The following is a 17,173-nucleotide window of genomic DNA, read 5'->3' on the forward strand; positions in this document are numbered from 1 at the left end:
AGATATGGGGATATGTGTATATGTATAGCTGATTCACTTTGTTATAAAGCAGAAACTAACACACCATCGTAAAGCAATTATACTCCAATAAAGATGTTAAAAAAAGATTAATAAAAAAAGAATAGATACATGTATATGTATAACTGAATCTCTTTGCTGTATACCTGAAACTAACACACCATTGTTGATGAACTATACTCCAATATCAAATTTTAAAAAGTTATTACAAGATAATGGCTATATTTCCCTGAGCTGTATAATATATCTTTGTTGCTCATCAAAAAATAAATAAAAATAAAAAAGAATCAGGGTTTGAGTGGACTGGGTAAAAATTCCCTCCTGGGTGAACACGTGTGCCTCTGATCCATTGGGTCTTTTGTCCATCAGTGTGGCTGTCATGCTGTAAAGTTTATAACCAAATAAATTAGAAGGTTAAGATTATTGTTGCCAAGTCTGTACCTGATCTGCCCTGTGACTTATTTCAGTGCTCTAATTCGGTCCTGGGGGTCAGTGGGTCTGAAGCCACCCCTTTCTTTGTCACAGGTGAGTCATTCCAAAACCTGCCTAGGTATCTGCCTATCATTCTGAAGCTTCTTAAACCTTAACTTGGATCTAAATTCATTGAATGTTCACAGATATAAGAAGTCTAAATAGACTGAAAGACTGTTGAAAAATATGTTCTGGCCACATTCCAAGGCGTGAGGATTAATGGTGATGGAGAGAGCCCTCTCTGGAAAACAGAGTCCTGGGAAAAGGATGAGTCAGTAAACAGCAACCATTGCTTTCAGGGTTGGGTGCTAATTCCCTACTAGCTGGCACTGGGCACCTCCAACAAAACTGCTAACTGAATGAGAACAACCCTTCAGGTTGTTTCTGGTGGATTTGGACAGGCTGAATGCACTTTATGTCACAGCCTGAGCTTTTAGGATGCCAAAAACCTGTATTCTTATTTAGGGTCTAAAAGTTCCAAAGAGCCTCTTGACTTCATCTCTTCACCATGCTGGCCTGATCTAATGTGTGAGCTCCTGAGAATCAGAACAGTCAGTTCCAGACTGCAAATGGAAGCAAAGCACATCAAGGGGAGGAGACTTACCCTAAACTCTTCCAAGCACTGCCTCCTTTTCTTGCTGGTGGTAAGACTGAGGGGTGGGGTCACCTTGAGAATGGACATTCAAGTTTGAGCCAAGATAACACCCAAAGCTGAAGACTTTAAAGGAAAAGAGCTGTTACCCGTAACACCAGTACGCCCATGTGAGCAACAGCCAGTTGTATCTGCATCCCTTCACCATCACTGGCGGGGTGCGGCCTGATGCCGTACATGTCCAGCTTCCTCGCTATGTCCAGTAGTAGAATGTCCGATTCAGCTGGGCTCCTGCCACTGCAAGGGGAAAGAATTTATGAGCCTAATAAACGCAGCAAGAATGACGCCTAAAAAGAAAAAGAATGACACCTCTACCCCAAGAGCTCGAAGAGGAACTCAGTGTTTTCTTCAGCCTGAAGTTTCTCTGACTTAAAGGCTTGCTTTTAAGAGTCTGTCCTCAGCTTCAGTCTTCCCTGCCAGTAGAACAGGTGGAAGCAGATGCCAGGGAAAGTACTTACATGTGCTTCTGATGGAAGTGCATGATCTTGCTCTCTAAATCGTCTTGGTTCGGTAAGTACCGGGTTTGTGCCAAATATTTCCTATCTGTTTCTTCATGAAAGTCTCCCAGTTCTGCTGCATGACAGTAAAGTGACATTTTTTACATTACCATTGATGAGTTAAGCAATGGAGCACCCAGCAGACCCTCTGACCTCCCCCAAGCAGCCCTTTCTTTGCAGCCAGTCCAGCCCTAGACCTCCTGAATATATGTATATTTGTTTCAGGATATGGGTGGTGGGGGAGGAACTAGCTGGTTCTTCTTCAAATAAGAAGCAGTGGGTTGCTATGAAGTCACAGACACAGTGTAGGTCTTAAAGGCTCCAGGATCATAGATGAATATTTTGTTATTTTCTTCTCCCACATTCTGTTTATGATCTCTTCTACTTCTGATCAGTCCCTGTTATGAGTTGAACTGTGACCTCCCTCTCAAATTCATATATTGAAGTCCTAACCCCCAGTGCCTCAGAATGTCACTGTGTTTAGAGACAAGGCCTATAAAGGAGTGATTATTTTAAAAAATGAGGCAGTAGAGTGGGCCCTAGTCCAATCTGATTGGTGTCCTTATAAGAAGAGGAAATTTGGACACCAGGCACCAGGAATGCAGGTACACAGAGGAAAGACTGAGTGAGGACTCATCAGGAAGGCAGCCATCTGCAAGCCAATGAGAGAGACCTCAGAAGAAACCAAACCTGCTGATACTTCAATCTTGGATGTCTAGCCTCCAGAAGTGTGAGAAAACAAATTTCTGTCCTTTAAGTCACCTAGTCTGTTGTATTTTGTTATGGTAGCCCTAGCAAACTAATTCAGCCCCCTAACCTTACTCTGCCTTGATCAGGCATTATTAAGAAAGGAGAATACAAATGCCAACTCCAATGCAAGCCAGTGACAGCCATTCATCACTGTGTACATTGGGAATCTAGTAAAACCCTGCTATATGGAATCCCCAGTCGGTGAATAATTCTGGAAATTATTCTCACTTTTCCAAATCACTGGAAGTTTATCCCTGCTCATAATCTATTCTAGATGTATCCAATTTATTGTTATAAACATCTATTATAGCACTGTGCCTACAAAGGTAATTGAGGTATATAGGATTATCTGCCCCTACACTAAACGGCTTGAAACTGTTTTAATTTTTGAATTCTTGTGCGTTCTTTATAATTTTTATGCCTTTTCCCTCTCTGTCAGATTAATAGGAATCACTTCCTAGTCATTGATTTCCCCTGAAGAAGTCTCTACTTGGTTCCAGATTGTGACTTCTAATCTACCATAAAATGGGCACCCAAAACAATTTTTACAATTAAAATTCACATTTTAACATGAAAAAAAGGGAATGAAGATATCTGAACCTGTTAGCATTTTATGAATTACAAGAGTAAATAGACTCTCCATGGAATCATGTGGTGCTCTCCTATTGAGTAAAATTCATGGACATGGGGGCATCAGTTTTGAGTACTAGAAAGTTATTTTCTCTTTTGCCTTGGTTTTCTATTGTGTTTTAGACAGAGGGCATGCTCATTTTTAGATAGGTGAAGTGTATTTGTATATTTCAAAACCACATTAGAATGAAAATCTTTATATAACAAGCTTTTTTAAAAAGACCAAATCAATGGCTCTTTTATCTATTTATTTTTTGCCCCAATTGATAAATATACAAATCTCATTAAAACCTAATCAAGGCTTCCCTGGTGGCGCAGTGGTTGAGAGTCCGCCTGCTGATGCAGGGGACACGGGTTCGTGCCCCGGTCCGGGAAGATCCCACATGCCGCGGAGCGGCTGGGCCCGTCAGCCATGGCCGCTGAGCCTGCGCGTCCGGAGCCTGTGCTCCGCAACGGGAGAGGCCACAACAGTGAGAGGCCCGCATACCGCAAAAAACAAACAAACAAACAAAAAAACTTAATCAGGCCCACCCATATGGTTTCACTAGTTAATACTATCAAATATTCAGATAAGATACAGATACCAATTTTTCACAAACTCTTCCAGAAAATAGAGTAAGGAACACTTACCAACTCGTTCATGAGGCCAGTATTACTCTGATACCAAAATCAGACACAGACATCACCAGAAAACTACAGATTAATATCCCTCATGAATACAGAGGCAAAAATCCTCATCAAAATACTAGTCAACTGAATCCAGCAACATATAAAAAAGAATTATACATCATGACCAAGTGGGATTTACCCCAGGAGTGCAAGATCAGTTCAACACATGAAGGTTAATTAATGTAATATGCTATGTTAATAGAATAAAGGACCAAAAATACATTATCGTATCAATAGATGCAGAAAAAACATTGGGCAAAATCCAACACCAATTCATGGTAAAAACATTCAACAAACAAAAAATTGAAGGGAACTTCTTCAACCTGATAAAGTTGGAAAACCTACAGCTAACATCATAATAATACTAAATGGTGAGAAACTGAGTGCTTTCCCCTAAGACCGGGGACAAGACAGGGATGTCTGCTCTTGCCACTTCTATCCAACATTCTACTGGTGATTCTAGTCAATGCAATCAGACACCATGGTCCTGTGTGTAGAAAATCCTAAGGCATCCACAAAAAGCTACTAGAAGTAATAGATAGTTCAGCAAGGTAGGAGGATAGAAGGTCAATATACAAAGTTATTGGATTTGCATGCACTAGCAATGCATAATCGAATTAGAAAACTAGAAAAACAATTCCATTCACAATAGCATATAAAAAATAAAAGACCAGGCTTCCCCTGTGGCGCAGTGGTTGAGAATTCGCCTGCCGATGCAGGGGACACGGGTTCGGGCCCCAGTCCGGGAAGATCCCACATGCCGCGGAGCGGCTGGGCCCATGAGCCATGGCCCGTGAGCCTGTGCGTCCGGAGCCTGTGCTCTGCAACGGGAGAGGCCACAACAGTGAGAGGCCCGCATACCACAAAAAATAAATAAATAAATAAATAAATAAATAAATAAAAGACCGATAAATTTAACAAAAGATATGTAAAACTTGTGTTCTGAAAATTGTAAAACATTGCTGAAATTTTTAAAAGATCTATATAAATGGAGGGATTTCAGATTCATGGATTAGAAGACTCAATATTGTTAAGATGGTAATTCAGCCAAAATTGATCTATAAATTCAATGCAATCCCCACCAAACTTGGGGGTAGAAGTTGACAAAAGATCTTAAAATTAACATGGAAATGCACAGGATGCAAAACAACCAAAACAATTTTGAAAAAGAACAAAGTTGGAGAATATACACCTCTATTTCAAAGCTGAATACAAAGCTACAGTAAACAAAACAGTGTGGTAATAGCGTAAGCACATATAGATCAATGGAACATAGTTGAGAATCTAGAAATAAGCCCTTACATTTATGATCACTTGGTTTTTGATAAAGATGGCAAGACAATTCAATGCGGGAAATAACAGTCTTTTCAACAAATGGGAGAAAGGGACATCCACACGCAAAAAAAAAAAAAATGAAGTTGAATTCCTACCTCACAACCATACAACATACAAACATACAAAAAAATTCAAAATGGATCATAGGCCTAAACCTAAGAGGTAAACCTAAAAAAGTTGTTCTAGAAGAAAACTTAGGAGAAAAACTTTTGACCTTAGGTTAGGCAAAAAGTTCTTAGATACAACACCAAAAGCATAGTTGACTAAAACATATTGAGAAAGTGGAATTCCATCAAAATTAAAAACTGTCATACTCCAAAAGACAGCATTAAGAAAATTAAAAGTCAGGGGGAAGAAGGGAAAAATTGGAAGTATGGGATTAACAGGAATATACTACTATATATAAAATAGATAAACAGAAAGGACCTATTGTATAGCACAGGGAACTATATTCAATATCTTGTAATAATTTCTAGTGGAAAAGAATCTGAAAAAGTATGTATATGTATATCTATGTATCTATCTATATATCTATGTGTAGATATATATATATGAATCACTTGCTGTACACCTGAAACTAACACAACATTGTAAATCAACTATACTTCAATTTTAAAAAAGAACACACACACACACAAAGAAAATGAAAAGTCAAGCCACATATCTATGTATCTATCTATATATCTATGTGTAGATATATATATATGAATCACTTGCTGTACACCTGAAACTAACACAACATTGTAAATCAACTATACTTCAATTTTAAAAAAGAACACACACACACACAAAGAAAAAGTCAAGCCACAGATTGGAAGAAAATTTCACAAATTATATATCTCATAAAGGATTTTTAATAAGAATATATAAAACTCTCTTAAAATTCGATAAGACAACCCATTTTAAAATTGGAAAAAATTTCAATAGGCATTTTACCAAAGAAAACATAGGAATGGTTAATAAACAGATGAGAAGGTGCTCAACATCATTAGTCATTAGGAAAATGCTAATTATAATTGCAATAAGATTCATTGCACTAGAATGGCCATAATCACAAAGATAGACAACACCAAATCTTAGTGAAGATGTGGGGAAATTGGAAACTCATACATTTCTGGTTTTATTGTAACAATTTGGAAAACAGTTTGGCAGTTTCTTAAAATGTTAAACACAAATTTACCTTAAGAGGAAACAATTACATTCCTAGAAATCTACCAAAGAGAGATGAAAACATGTGCCCACACAAAGACGTGTACATGAATATTCATAACATTATTCATAATAGCTAAACTGGAAACAATCCAAATGTCCCTGGCCAAGTAAATAGATAAATAAAATGTGGTATACCCATAAAATGGAATACTACTCAGCAATAGAAAGGAACAAACTGCTGTGATTCATGTTAGGACATGCATGAATTTCAAAAACACTGTGTTGAGTGAAAAAAGCCAGATACAAAAGACCACATATTTTATCATTCCTATTACATGAAATGTCCAGAAAAGGCAAATCTATAGAAACAGAAATTAAATTAGTGGATGAGTGACTGCAAATGGGCATGAGAGAGCTCTTTTGGCATGATGGAAATGTTTGAAAACTGGGTTGTGGTAATGGTTGCCCAACTCTGTAAATTTACTAAAAACCATTGAGTTACAGACTTAAAATGAGTGAATTTTATGGTATGCACATTATACCACAATAGAGCTGTTTTAAAAAATAAATTACACACACACACACACACACACACACACACACACACACCAATCTTTCTGTTTATTAAGCACAAGTATTAAGCACAAGACCTTACATTGACCCTAAGGAAAACATAGGAACACATAAGACCATGCTTCTTTTTTCTCTCCATGCAGGACTATGACAATCTAGGAAGAGACCTATGACATACAAATGAGTAAATATCATTTAGTGATAGAAGGCAGCACGTGGTGTGAGCACCTTCACTGTTACCATGCTGGTCCAAACTACCATCATCTCTGTCTCTCCTGCTGTCATCTGTTATCTGGTCTCCCCACTTCCACCATCCCTCATAAGGTCTATTTCATCTCATTTCTTAAAATTGAATAAATTTGACATATAACATTGCAGCAATTTAAGATGTACAGTGTGTTACTTTGATACATTTATAGGTCGCAATATGATTGCCATTGTAGCAATATTTATCACATTACATAATTATAGTACAATATTATTGTCTATATTTATTATACTGTGCGTTAGATCACTATGGCTTATTTACTACTCGCTACAAATTTCTGTTTTCACCACAGCACCAACATGATGTAGTTAAAACCTAATTCAGATCATTTCACTCCTCTGTTTCAAATGCTACAGTGGCTTCCCATCACATTTAGAGTAATGTCCTAGGTCTTTAATATGCTTTTAAGGCCCTCCATGATTACTGTCTCCCTCTCTCCCTCAGTTCCAGCCATCCACAAAGCCTGCTTAATGTTTCTTGAATACTCCCGGCATGCTCCTACCTCAGGCCCTTTGCACTGGATGTTCTCTGCCTGGAACTCCCTTCCACCAGATTTCTGCATAGCTTGGTCTTTTACCTCCTTCAAGTTTTGTTTAACTATCACCTTCACAGTGAAGCCTACCCTGACCACCTTATTTAAAAATTCAGTACCCACCCCCCGAATTTCCCTCTCTCCCTTCCATACTTTATTTTCTCCAGTGCACTTATCACCTTCAAACTTACATTATATATTTCCTTATTTTGGTCTGATTGTCCTCCACTGCCAAAATGTGAGCTCCACGAGAGCAAGGATCTTTTTATTTCGCTACTATGTTCCCAGTACCTGGCATGTGGTAGGTACTTAATAAAATTTGCCGAATGAATGACAAAGAAGAGTTACTGTACTAAGGGCATTCATAAAAGGGAGGCTTCATTTGGAGTGTACAAACTGTATTTGGGAGGAAGAGTCTGGCTAGAGCCAGAGGGGTGTGTAAGAGAGATTTAAGCAGATGAGGTCAGAATGTGGAGGTTCTTGAATGCCTAGAACATACATATTAGATGAATAAATAAATGAGCCAACGAATGAGCAGCCTGGATGTGTTCTGCACACTGTCTTAGCAACCAGTGAAATAATCTGACCTGGATGGATTGTGAAGAGCTGACTCCTTGAAACTTTAGCTTTTTTTCTATGGAAAGAGCTTCTACTGACAAACAAAATATCCTCTAGAAAAGCTGAAGTGTTCTGTGCTATGCCTGGAATGGCCACTAGGGAATGCTCAAATCCATAATGTTGAACTATTAAGAATGAAATTGGGCTCCCCCATCAGAGGCTGTCTGGGGAGCCCCAATCCTCTGACTGCTGCCTTAAACAGGCAGCTAATGGAGAAGGATAAGTCTTCCAATATTGTTTTCCCCACCTGCCTTACCCCAACTCCCGACCCCACCCCAAGAACAATACTGGACATACAGTTAGTGTCCTTGGCATTCAAGGCCCTTCAAAATGATGCTTAGTTTTTTGCCACCTCTCCTAAACAGACCCTATGCTCGAGTTGTACTTGAGCTGCATCCTCTGTATATACTTCTTCTTGTACCATCACCTTTTTTTCTTTTCTGTTTTCTCTGCTTATCATTACATATCCAATTCCTATGCATCACTTTAAGGCCCAGCGCAAAAGCCATCTCATCCATAAGCCTTCCCTGATAACTACTGCTCTCGCTGCCTTCCTGAGATCCTGGGCTCTCATGCTGTCTCGCTTATGAGTCACTTGGTAAACACTGATTCAGATACTGTCTCTATCCAAGCCCTTCATTCTGGAGTTCCCAGTGAAATCAGAAATCTACCATTTCTGGACTGTCAGGAAGGCAATGGATAGAGGTAAAAAATGAACTTATGAAACAAAAAAAATGAAGTTATGATCCTTCAGGAACAGTAAGGAACAGCCTATTCTTGGACGGCCTATCTAGAAGAGAGAGAAAGTCCAGCCGGCCCTAGAAGAAGAGATACTATTTCCAGCTGCCTCAATCCTGCCCTCGGGGATACAGGAGCAGCCTGACGTGCCCAGCTTCACCCCCTCGCAGGCAAGGCCCCACTGTTCCCCGGGTCTCTTTTCCCTGCCTACATTACTCAGCCTAGTCCAACGACTTGGCTGCTAGGATATGGGGAACGCTAATAGACGCCTGGGGCCTTTTTCCCTTTTAGTCTCTCTCCACCTGCTGTACTCTGTGCTTTGTTCTCTGGAATCATGATAAAGAGCAACATGGGAATCACATTAAACGTGACAATGTGCTGCAGAAAGCACGTACCAGAAATGGATCCTGGGGCAAAGCAGAGGGAGTGGGGGCCTGCCTAGCAAAGTCCATGCCCAGATTAGTCCAGACCAGCTCCTGGAGAGCAAGCCCGGGGCGGTGGGAGGGCAAGGTTAGACCCAGAGAGAAGAAAATCAGCATGTACTTTTTTTTTTTTTTCCTTAAAGAGATTTTGCCTTTATTCTGACTTCCTCCAGTCTTTTATTTTTTATTTTTTAATTTTTTTAACAGCTTTATTGGAGTATAACTGCCTTACCATGGTGTGTTAGTTTCTGCTCTACAACAAAGTGGATCAGCTCTACATATACATATGTTCCCATATCTCTTCCATCTTGCATCTCCCTCCCTCCCCCCCACATATGTTCCCATATCTCCTCCCTCTTGCGTCTCCCTCCCTCCCCCGCTCCCTATCCCACCCCTCTAGGTGGTCACAAAGCACCAAGCTGATCTCCCTGGGCTATGCGGCTGCTTCCCACTAGCTATCTATTTTACATTTGGTAGTGGATATATGTCCATGCATTTACTTTTAATCTACATAACTGCTCTGTGAGAAGGCATTCTTGTCACTCTTTTAAAGACTAGGGAACGCAGGCAGAGACAGATGAGGGGACTTCACCCAAGGCTACAACAGTTAGAACGTAGAAACAGGATTTGAATCCAAATCTCAATGACTGCAGTAACCAGCCTCTTTCTACTGGACCATGCCATTTCTACATATCTCATCCAGGCTTTCTCTCCTCTACAGAGAAGCGCTCACATGATGATGGGCATGTTGAGGGTGCTCGGCCTCTTTGCTTGGTTCTCTAGCTGGCTGATAGGCCCCGGAGCCGACATTTGCTACTTACATTGTAAGATGTGAGATATCATCAACGCTGTACAGTTGTCACTGCATGGAAGCCTTCCCAGAGCCAAATCCTTCTTTATTTGAAGAGTAAAAAGATACCTGCAAAGAAGTGGGGGGAAATCTCTTGAGGAAGAAACAGAAACAAGAAAGAAGCATTGCCCTTCTCCCAGATCCAAGATGTTTCAAAAAAGACACGGTGCCCCCAGTCAGGGAGATGCCTTTTGGGGGTGGTGAGTAATGCATAGGCTTTGCTTCGGCCCCTAACCAGCACTAGACCACAACTTGAGGGAGTTGGCCAACCATCCTCTGGCGATTTCTGCCACGTAGCAAAGCCACATACCCAGCCAGAGAGAAAGGGAGATTCAGCAAGAATAAGCCTACTCAGGAGGCCGGTACTGCTCTGTTTACAAAATGCTATCAAGTACTCACTATCGTTACAACTTAGAAGGCTGGCCTCACCACCGCATGTTCCAGTTACAGAAAGACAGAGGTTAGGCGATTTGGGCAGAGTCGTATCACCCCAAGACAGCGAAACTGTGGCAAGACTTCAGGTCTGCCTCTCAATTCTAGGCTGCCTCCTATCCAAAAGACTGTGTTTCAGAAATCAAGAACTTGAGGCCGTGATTCTGCCCCTTCACCCGGACCACCGTCTCCGTATCACCAGAGCCCAGCCTAGCCCTTTGCACAGAGCAGGTATGGGATTACTGTGTATTGAATGGAATGAAGCCAGACTACCCTTTTTCCTACTGATAATCAGGGACCCATAAAGTACACATTGGTATCCAGAACTTTGCAAAACAGACGGCATTTGTCCCACACTTTTAAGCCCTTATCAAAGGCAATCAACTTTTGAAAAGATGTGCATAATTAAGATTCTACTGCCGACTATGTTCCTTCTTGGTTCAAAATTGGTTCCAATGTTTTAATTTTATATATTAAAACATTTACTATCTACTGTGGGCATTTCCCTATATAAGATGTAATCTTCTGAATAAAGGTCTATCTAGATTTTTTTAAACCAATTAAGACTTGACGGCAATGTGGTGAGCCAGAATTAATTGCAAGTGACAGATGAAAATGCAGACTGGGAAAAAACAGGTAAATTAGTAGGTGATTATTCAATTTACAAAGCCATTCGTTATAATCCTTCAAATTGTGATCTCTCTTAATGGATTAGAAATGATTCAATTAGAAAAGTTATATTTGCACACCACTCTGAGAAACTCACGTATTGGCCCCAAACAAGGCATCCTTGTAAGGTCAACTACAGTTAAGTATTCTCAAATGGACCAATGGGGAAAAAATAAAGGAAGTCTAACCGTTGCCATTACCTGCTTTCAAATATAGATGTCAATGAGAATAATCAGCCTCAATTGCTAAAGGGGGCGTGAATTTCATTTTACTCCTAGCAAGAAAGAAAGTAACCTTCTTGTCATTTGACACAGTCCTTGCTGTTAAGAAGGCAGCTGCATGCTGCAAATACCAAGTCCTTCCTCTGAACAGCTGATGAATCATTTACCATCACATTGATTTTCTCATTCTTTTTTTTTCCCAGAGAAAGTTTATCTCCATCAAAATTGGTTACAATTTGAGACTCGACTGAAATGAGTTAGCAAAGGCAAACTGGTAGAGATACCAAGACATCAAGTTATCTGGGAAAAGGGCCTACTACTCACAAATTTGGAGAGGATTGGGGGAGAGAGAGAGACTGACTTTTTAAAAGTGACTTCTACAAAGACCCCTCAGAAAAGAACCCCTCCTTTACAAAAAGGGTGAAGAAAAATTGGCCATGAACCATGACGGGGAATATTTCAGGTAGAATAACTGCCAACACGCTGTGACCTTGATCAAGTCACTCTAGTTCCCAGGACCTGTTTCTGCATCTGTAAACCAAAAGGTCTGGACTAGATTATCTCTTACATCCCTTCTATGTGTAGAAGTCTGGAGTCTAAAGTCTAGAAAGCAGAGTAAGGTTTGGGGGAGTGTTATGTTGACAAAGTATTTTTGAAGAAGTAGGTTTACATTGTCATTTTAAAGGGCATTTTTATAAATATAAAAATACTTAAAAATGTTTTATACTTTTTACTTTTTTAGCTTTTTAATTTTTTGTAAGTATAAAAATATTTTACTTATATAAATTATTAATCATTTGTAATTATTAATAATTATAATAAATATCAATAATCTATAATTATGCAAAATAATTTATTAAATTATTTTTATATTTTTTACTTTTCTACTTTCAAAAAGGTTTTATAAGTGTATGTCATCATCACTTTCTACCTATGGGATACACACACACACACACACACACACACACACACACGTGCACACAACCGTTTTCAGTATGCAGGGAACTTAGCTGTCAAGCTGCCCTCTGATTAGAGCACAGATGCAATGAAGGCAAACACTCTAACTGTTGTAGCAGTTAATGGCTTAACCCCCAAGTGGGCACCCAGGCTGGTTACCACTTTTAGAACACCACCCTCCCTTCTCCCTGAAGTCCCTATCCTTTGGAAGATTAACACTGAGGACCAGCCAGGTCCTCCTTCTCACCAACTTCTTACCATCTCCCAGAGAGTGACTGAGAGCCAAGCCTTCCCAAGAAGGCTAGAAGCCCATTCCCTGATAAATGGAGAATAATGATTAAGTAACATCATGCATCATGCAAGTACTATACCTTGTAAGCTCTTCTCGCAGATGTCCAGGGTCCACTGGGAAAAATTTCACCATAAATTTGAAAACAACCTCCTTAGGATCTTAAAACACAATATCTCCATAAGTTTTATTGAAATGTCCATCACAACAGTTACAGGTCTTCTCTCTCTGTCTCTCACACACACACACGCACACACACACACACACACACACACACACATACACACTCCCCTCTCCTCTTCCCCCCTATCCCCATCACTCCCTCTCACAGACTTTTCATTTAAATTTCAATTTGTCACATTTGTGAGATGTTGCTGTTTTTGAATTGTGCCTCTACTTGGGTAAGAGTTGGGAAAGTTCTCCTGCCCCTCTTCCTCCCTTCTCTTTCTTTGAGTTTCTTTTTGTAAAGATGTGCCTCGTTTGGGGCCTACTGTGTCCTCTCTTAAGGAGTGTTCCATTTAGAAAAATATACCACTTGCTACTTGGGGTTCTGCACTCCTGGCTGAGAGAAGGGCCCAGCCATAGAGGCAGGTGAATATCAGCTGGCTCAAGGATTCATAAAGGGAACTAGAAGTAGTAGGGACTGAGGCCTCTGTGTATCTTAAAATCTACATGAAGAAAACATATCTACTTGCCTTCACTCCTACTTGCATTTGAAAATAAGAAACTTTCTGTATCAAAAGCAAATACACACATGCAGCATTAACACCATTCATTCAGTAAATATTTGTTGAGTGCCTATTGTATGCTACGCATTGTACTAGAGGCTCCTGGAAAGAAAAATACAGCTAAGCACTCAAAGGCTGGCAGAAGAGGCAGACACCTAGCCAGACAATCACAGCACCACAAAGTGTTATAAGCCAGAGTACTGGGTAAGCACAAGAGGGAGAAAAGAGTTTGGAGGAGGTCGAGGAAGGCTTCCTGGAAGAGCTGACATCTGAGTAGGGCTGCCAGATTTAGCAGATAAAAATATAGGACTCCCAGTTACATTTGAATTTCAGATATACAATGATTGCCTGGGACATACTTATACAAAGAAATTAGTCTTTGTTGATCTGAAATTCTAATTTAGTTGGGCAACTTCTATTTTATCTGAGAAGCCTACACCTGAAGTCAGTTTTGTTCAAATTAGGAGAGGTAGGAGTATGAAGTGGTCAGAGGCAGAGGTGAAGGCTAGAAAGGCAGGCAGAGTCCGGTGCTTTGAGGATCATGGTAAAGAGTTTGGACTTTATTCTAAGGACAATAAGGAGTCATGGAAGCATTTTAAGCAGGAGACTGATGTGGTCAGGTTTGTGTTTGCAATAGCTCCCTTTGGGAGTAGTGTACATGATGGATTGGGGGGAGTCAGTTGGGAAGCTGTTGGGATCATGTGACAGATTATCAATACGTGGTGGGAAAAGACAGAATTGTGGGAGACACCAACACGTAGAGAGCAGGAGGGGGAAGTGACACGAAACAGCCTTTCCCAAAGTGTGGACTGAAATCCGCCTGCAGCGGAAGCACCTATGGAATTTGTTAAAAATGCAGGTTGCTGGCCCCCAACTTGGGGATGAGGCCCAGGAATATGCATTTCAACAAGAACTGCCCCCTCCTCCCGGCCCATGATCCTAATACACACTGAAATTTGAGAACCACCACACTAGATTGTGACATATAGGGTTCGGGGGAATATTTCATGCATAGTAGTCACTCAAATATGACCTGAAATGGATGGACAATGTCTGTGATGGGATTAAACTGAAACACCTCCCGGAAGAAGGTGAATGGCATTTGCTGGTTGACGTCAAGGATGCTCGAAGATTTGCAGGTCTAGAGTCAGAGATGTATTCCTAGGGCCAATCCACAGAGCGCTGTCATTACCAGGGTTCTCGAAATTTACTCAAAGGTCCAGCAGCCTGATTTTCCTCATCTCAGGCAACGTTAAAATGATTTTTTTTTAATTGCTAAATTCACTGGATGGATGAAGGATTAAAATAATACATCAAAGCCCTTTTCTCCGCTTATATTAAGGGGAGGAACAGTGTGGTATTGTTGAAATATTTTCAAGTTGTAACTGGGAATTCTATTCCTTAAGTGATTTTCCATACTTACTTTTTACTTGCTTTGTAATGGACTTCAGAAGTTCCAACCAGACCTGTAATAACATTAATGAAAGAATTGGTAGAACATGGCACTGAGTACAGCTTTTTGTTTTTTTGGTTTTTTTGGTAGCAGGCGAAAGTCAACATGAAACAAACAAATATCAAGACTCTTTAGACTTCTAAAGATAGTAAGAAACAGCAACGTCAAAGAAATGCTGTGCTTCCACCACACTCAATCTGTCCCCTTCTATTTTCCCAATGACAGTGCACATTGTTGATCTATAAACTCTTTGCTGTTGACATTTGAGTCACTGCTCCCCTGCCTCAGGAGGATGACAGAGGTGTCATATACAAGGCTCATTAGTTGCCACAAAGACTAATGAAGGCACTTGGCTCCACATTTGAATCCTACAGCCCCCAAATGCCAGCTTAATCGTCATAATGAGCCTTTCTGGGAAGGAGCCAGATAACGGATCCGCCAAGACAGGACACAGCGGGCAGAACATCGGGAATGTTAGGATGAGAGAGAGGGGCAAGGAGCGTTCCCGAATACTACTGGTGAGGTTAGGAGTCTTCAGTTTGGAGGTTGAGGTCCAGCCTCTGGAAAGTCAGAATAAAGCACAGAGACCTCTTCACACAGAGGGTGAAAGAGTTTGTGCTTGGCAAACTGAGGTGACTCTTAATAGACAAGGAGGGGAAATAGTTATTAAATCCACTCATTTTGCAAGGGTTTAAATGGTTTTTCCTTTTGCAGTTGGGGGTTTGAGCCCTGCATATCTAGCCGCAAGCTGCATTTAGAAGAAATTCTAGACACAAAGAACCCTATAATGAAACCAACTTACATTATTTCCAGAATGGCTACAGAATTCTAATCCAAAATACTCCTTTTCAGCAAGATTTAGATGGCTGCAACTCAGGTTAAACAGCGCCTTCCCGGATGACTTTTGCTAAACAAAACAAAGAGACCATAGCACAGTTTGCGATCCTAAGCTGATATTGTTGCTGCAGTGTGGAATAAAGGGTAGAAGCAACTAGACTCTCTCCAGTTTCCTTTAAGCACTGTTTTCAGGCCCTGTATCCTCCCAAATGTTGTTGAGTTTTACACATAAATACACACATCTCTCGGTAGATTGTTTTAGCGGTACCTCTTAAAAAGCCTCACATGAATGACAAACCCTCTTGGAAAAAGACAGCCTTGCACTTAACTGCGTATGGCTAGATCTTCAAATCGACGCTTTCGGTGGAATTCTTTCATCGATTCATCCCACAGGCAATTTGAAAGATTTTCCCCAAATTGACAGATAGTTTAATCAAGATGCAAATCTGGCCTGCTTAAAATCCTTCAGTGGCTCCCTTCAGGATGAAGTCTCTACTCCTTAGCAGGAAGGCTGGGCCCTTTCCCTCATGTGGCCCTGCCTGCCCCTCCAGCCTCATCTCTTTTCCTTCCCCCTTCCTTTCTAATAATCGCAGCCGGCTCATGTTTCCCCATACGTCAGGTAAATTCATGTCTCCATGCCCACTCAGCTCAGGTGCCACTCCCCGGGAGAGCTTTGGGGCCAAGGGCAACCTCCATGCTCCCAAACACTCTTGCTTACCTCAAACGTGGCACTTCTCACACGGGATGTCTATCTTCCCCGTTAGACTGAATTCCTTCGTAACAGGGGCCTTGCTTTAATTGTCTTGTTACTCACCAGGTCTAACTCAGAGCCTGGCACATACTAGGGGTCTTGAATGTTGGTTGATCTAACATGAAATTGACCAACTTCCTCCTCCGAGCTCCACGAGGAGATTTCATTCTACAGCTTTTCCCACCATAACTGCATCTAGCACACTCCTTTCACATAAGGCCACACATATTTTTTTTTCTTCATAAAGCCCACATACACTGGGAGCACAAAACAGTCCCTTTCTCAGGCTTCTCTGAGAATAGGAGCTGTGAAGAGCTCTCTGTGAAAATCTCTATGAGCTGAGTGGGGCTGGAGCTGACCTTCAGCCAGCATTGCTGAAGCCGAGGGCTGCAGTCGCAGGGAGGACGGTGATGGGAAAATTGGGCCCTGGCTGATAGGCACAAAGACACGCTGCTGAAAACCCCTAGTTAAAGCCAAGTCACACGGTGCCTCTGGTGCTGCAAAGGAAGCCGGGTGCAGGGAAATGTAGTTGGAAATCACCGACGCATAGAATTAATGCCAACCTTGAGAGGTCAGAGAGTCCAGCCACCCTCCTCTCACACCCCACCCTCTGCCTCAAGGCAGTCCCACACGGAACAGAACCCACATCTGGGATAATAAG

At 41.0% G+C, this 17,173-nt stretch overlaps 1 protein-coding gene across 1 annotated transcript in view; it reads right to left on the reverse strand.

Moving 5' to 3' along the window:
* The window catches only part of FRMD7 (FERM domain containing 7), a 19,582-nt gene extending 9,194 nt beyond the window's left edge, over window positions 1–10,388 (reverse strand). The window contains 4 exon segments of the mRNA XM_024128045.2: window positions 1,231–1,378; window positions 1,600–1,714; window positions 10,147–10,321; window positions 10,323–10,388. Coding sequence (XP_023983813.2) covers window positions 1,231–1,378; window positions 1,600–1,714; window positions 10,147–10,321; window positions 10,323–10,388 — 504 coding nt within the window.
* Between the last annotated feature and the right edge of the window lie 6,785 nt (window positions 10,389–17,173).

The sequence above is a fragment of the Physeter macrocephalus genome, chromosome 21 (assembly GCF_002837175.3).
Source record: "Physeter macrocephalus isolate SW-GA chromosome 21, ASM283717v5, whole genome shotgun sequence".
NCBI lineage: Eukaryota > Metazoa > Chordata > Mammalia > Artiodactyla > Physeteridae > Physeter > Physeter macrocephalus.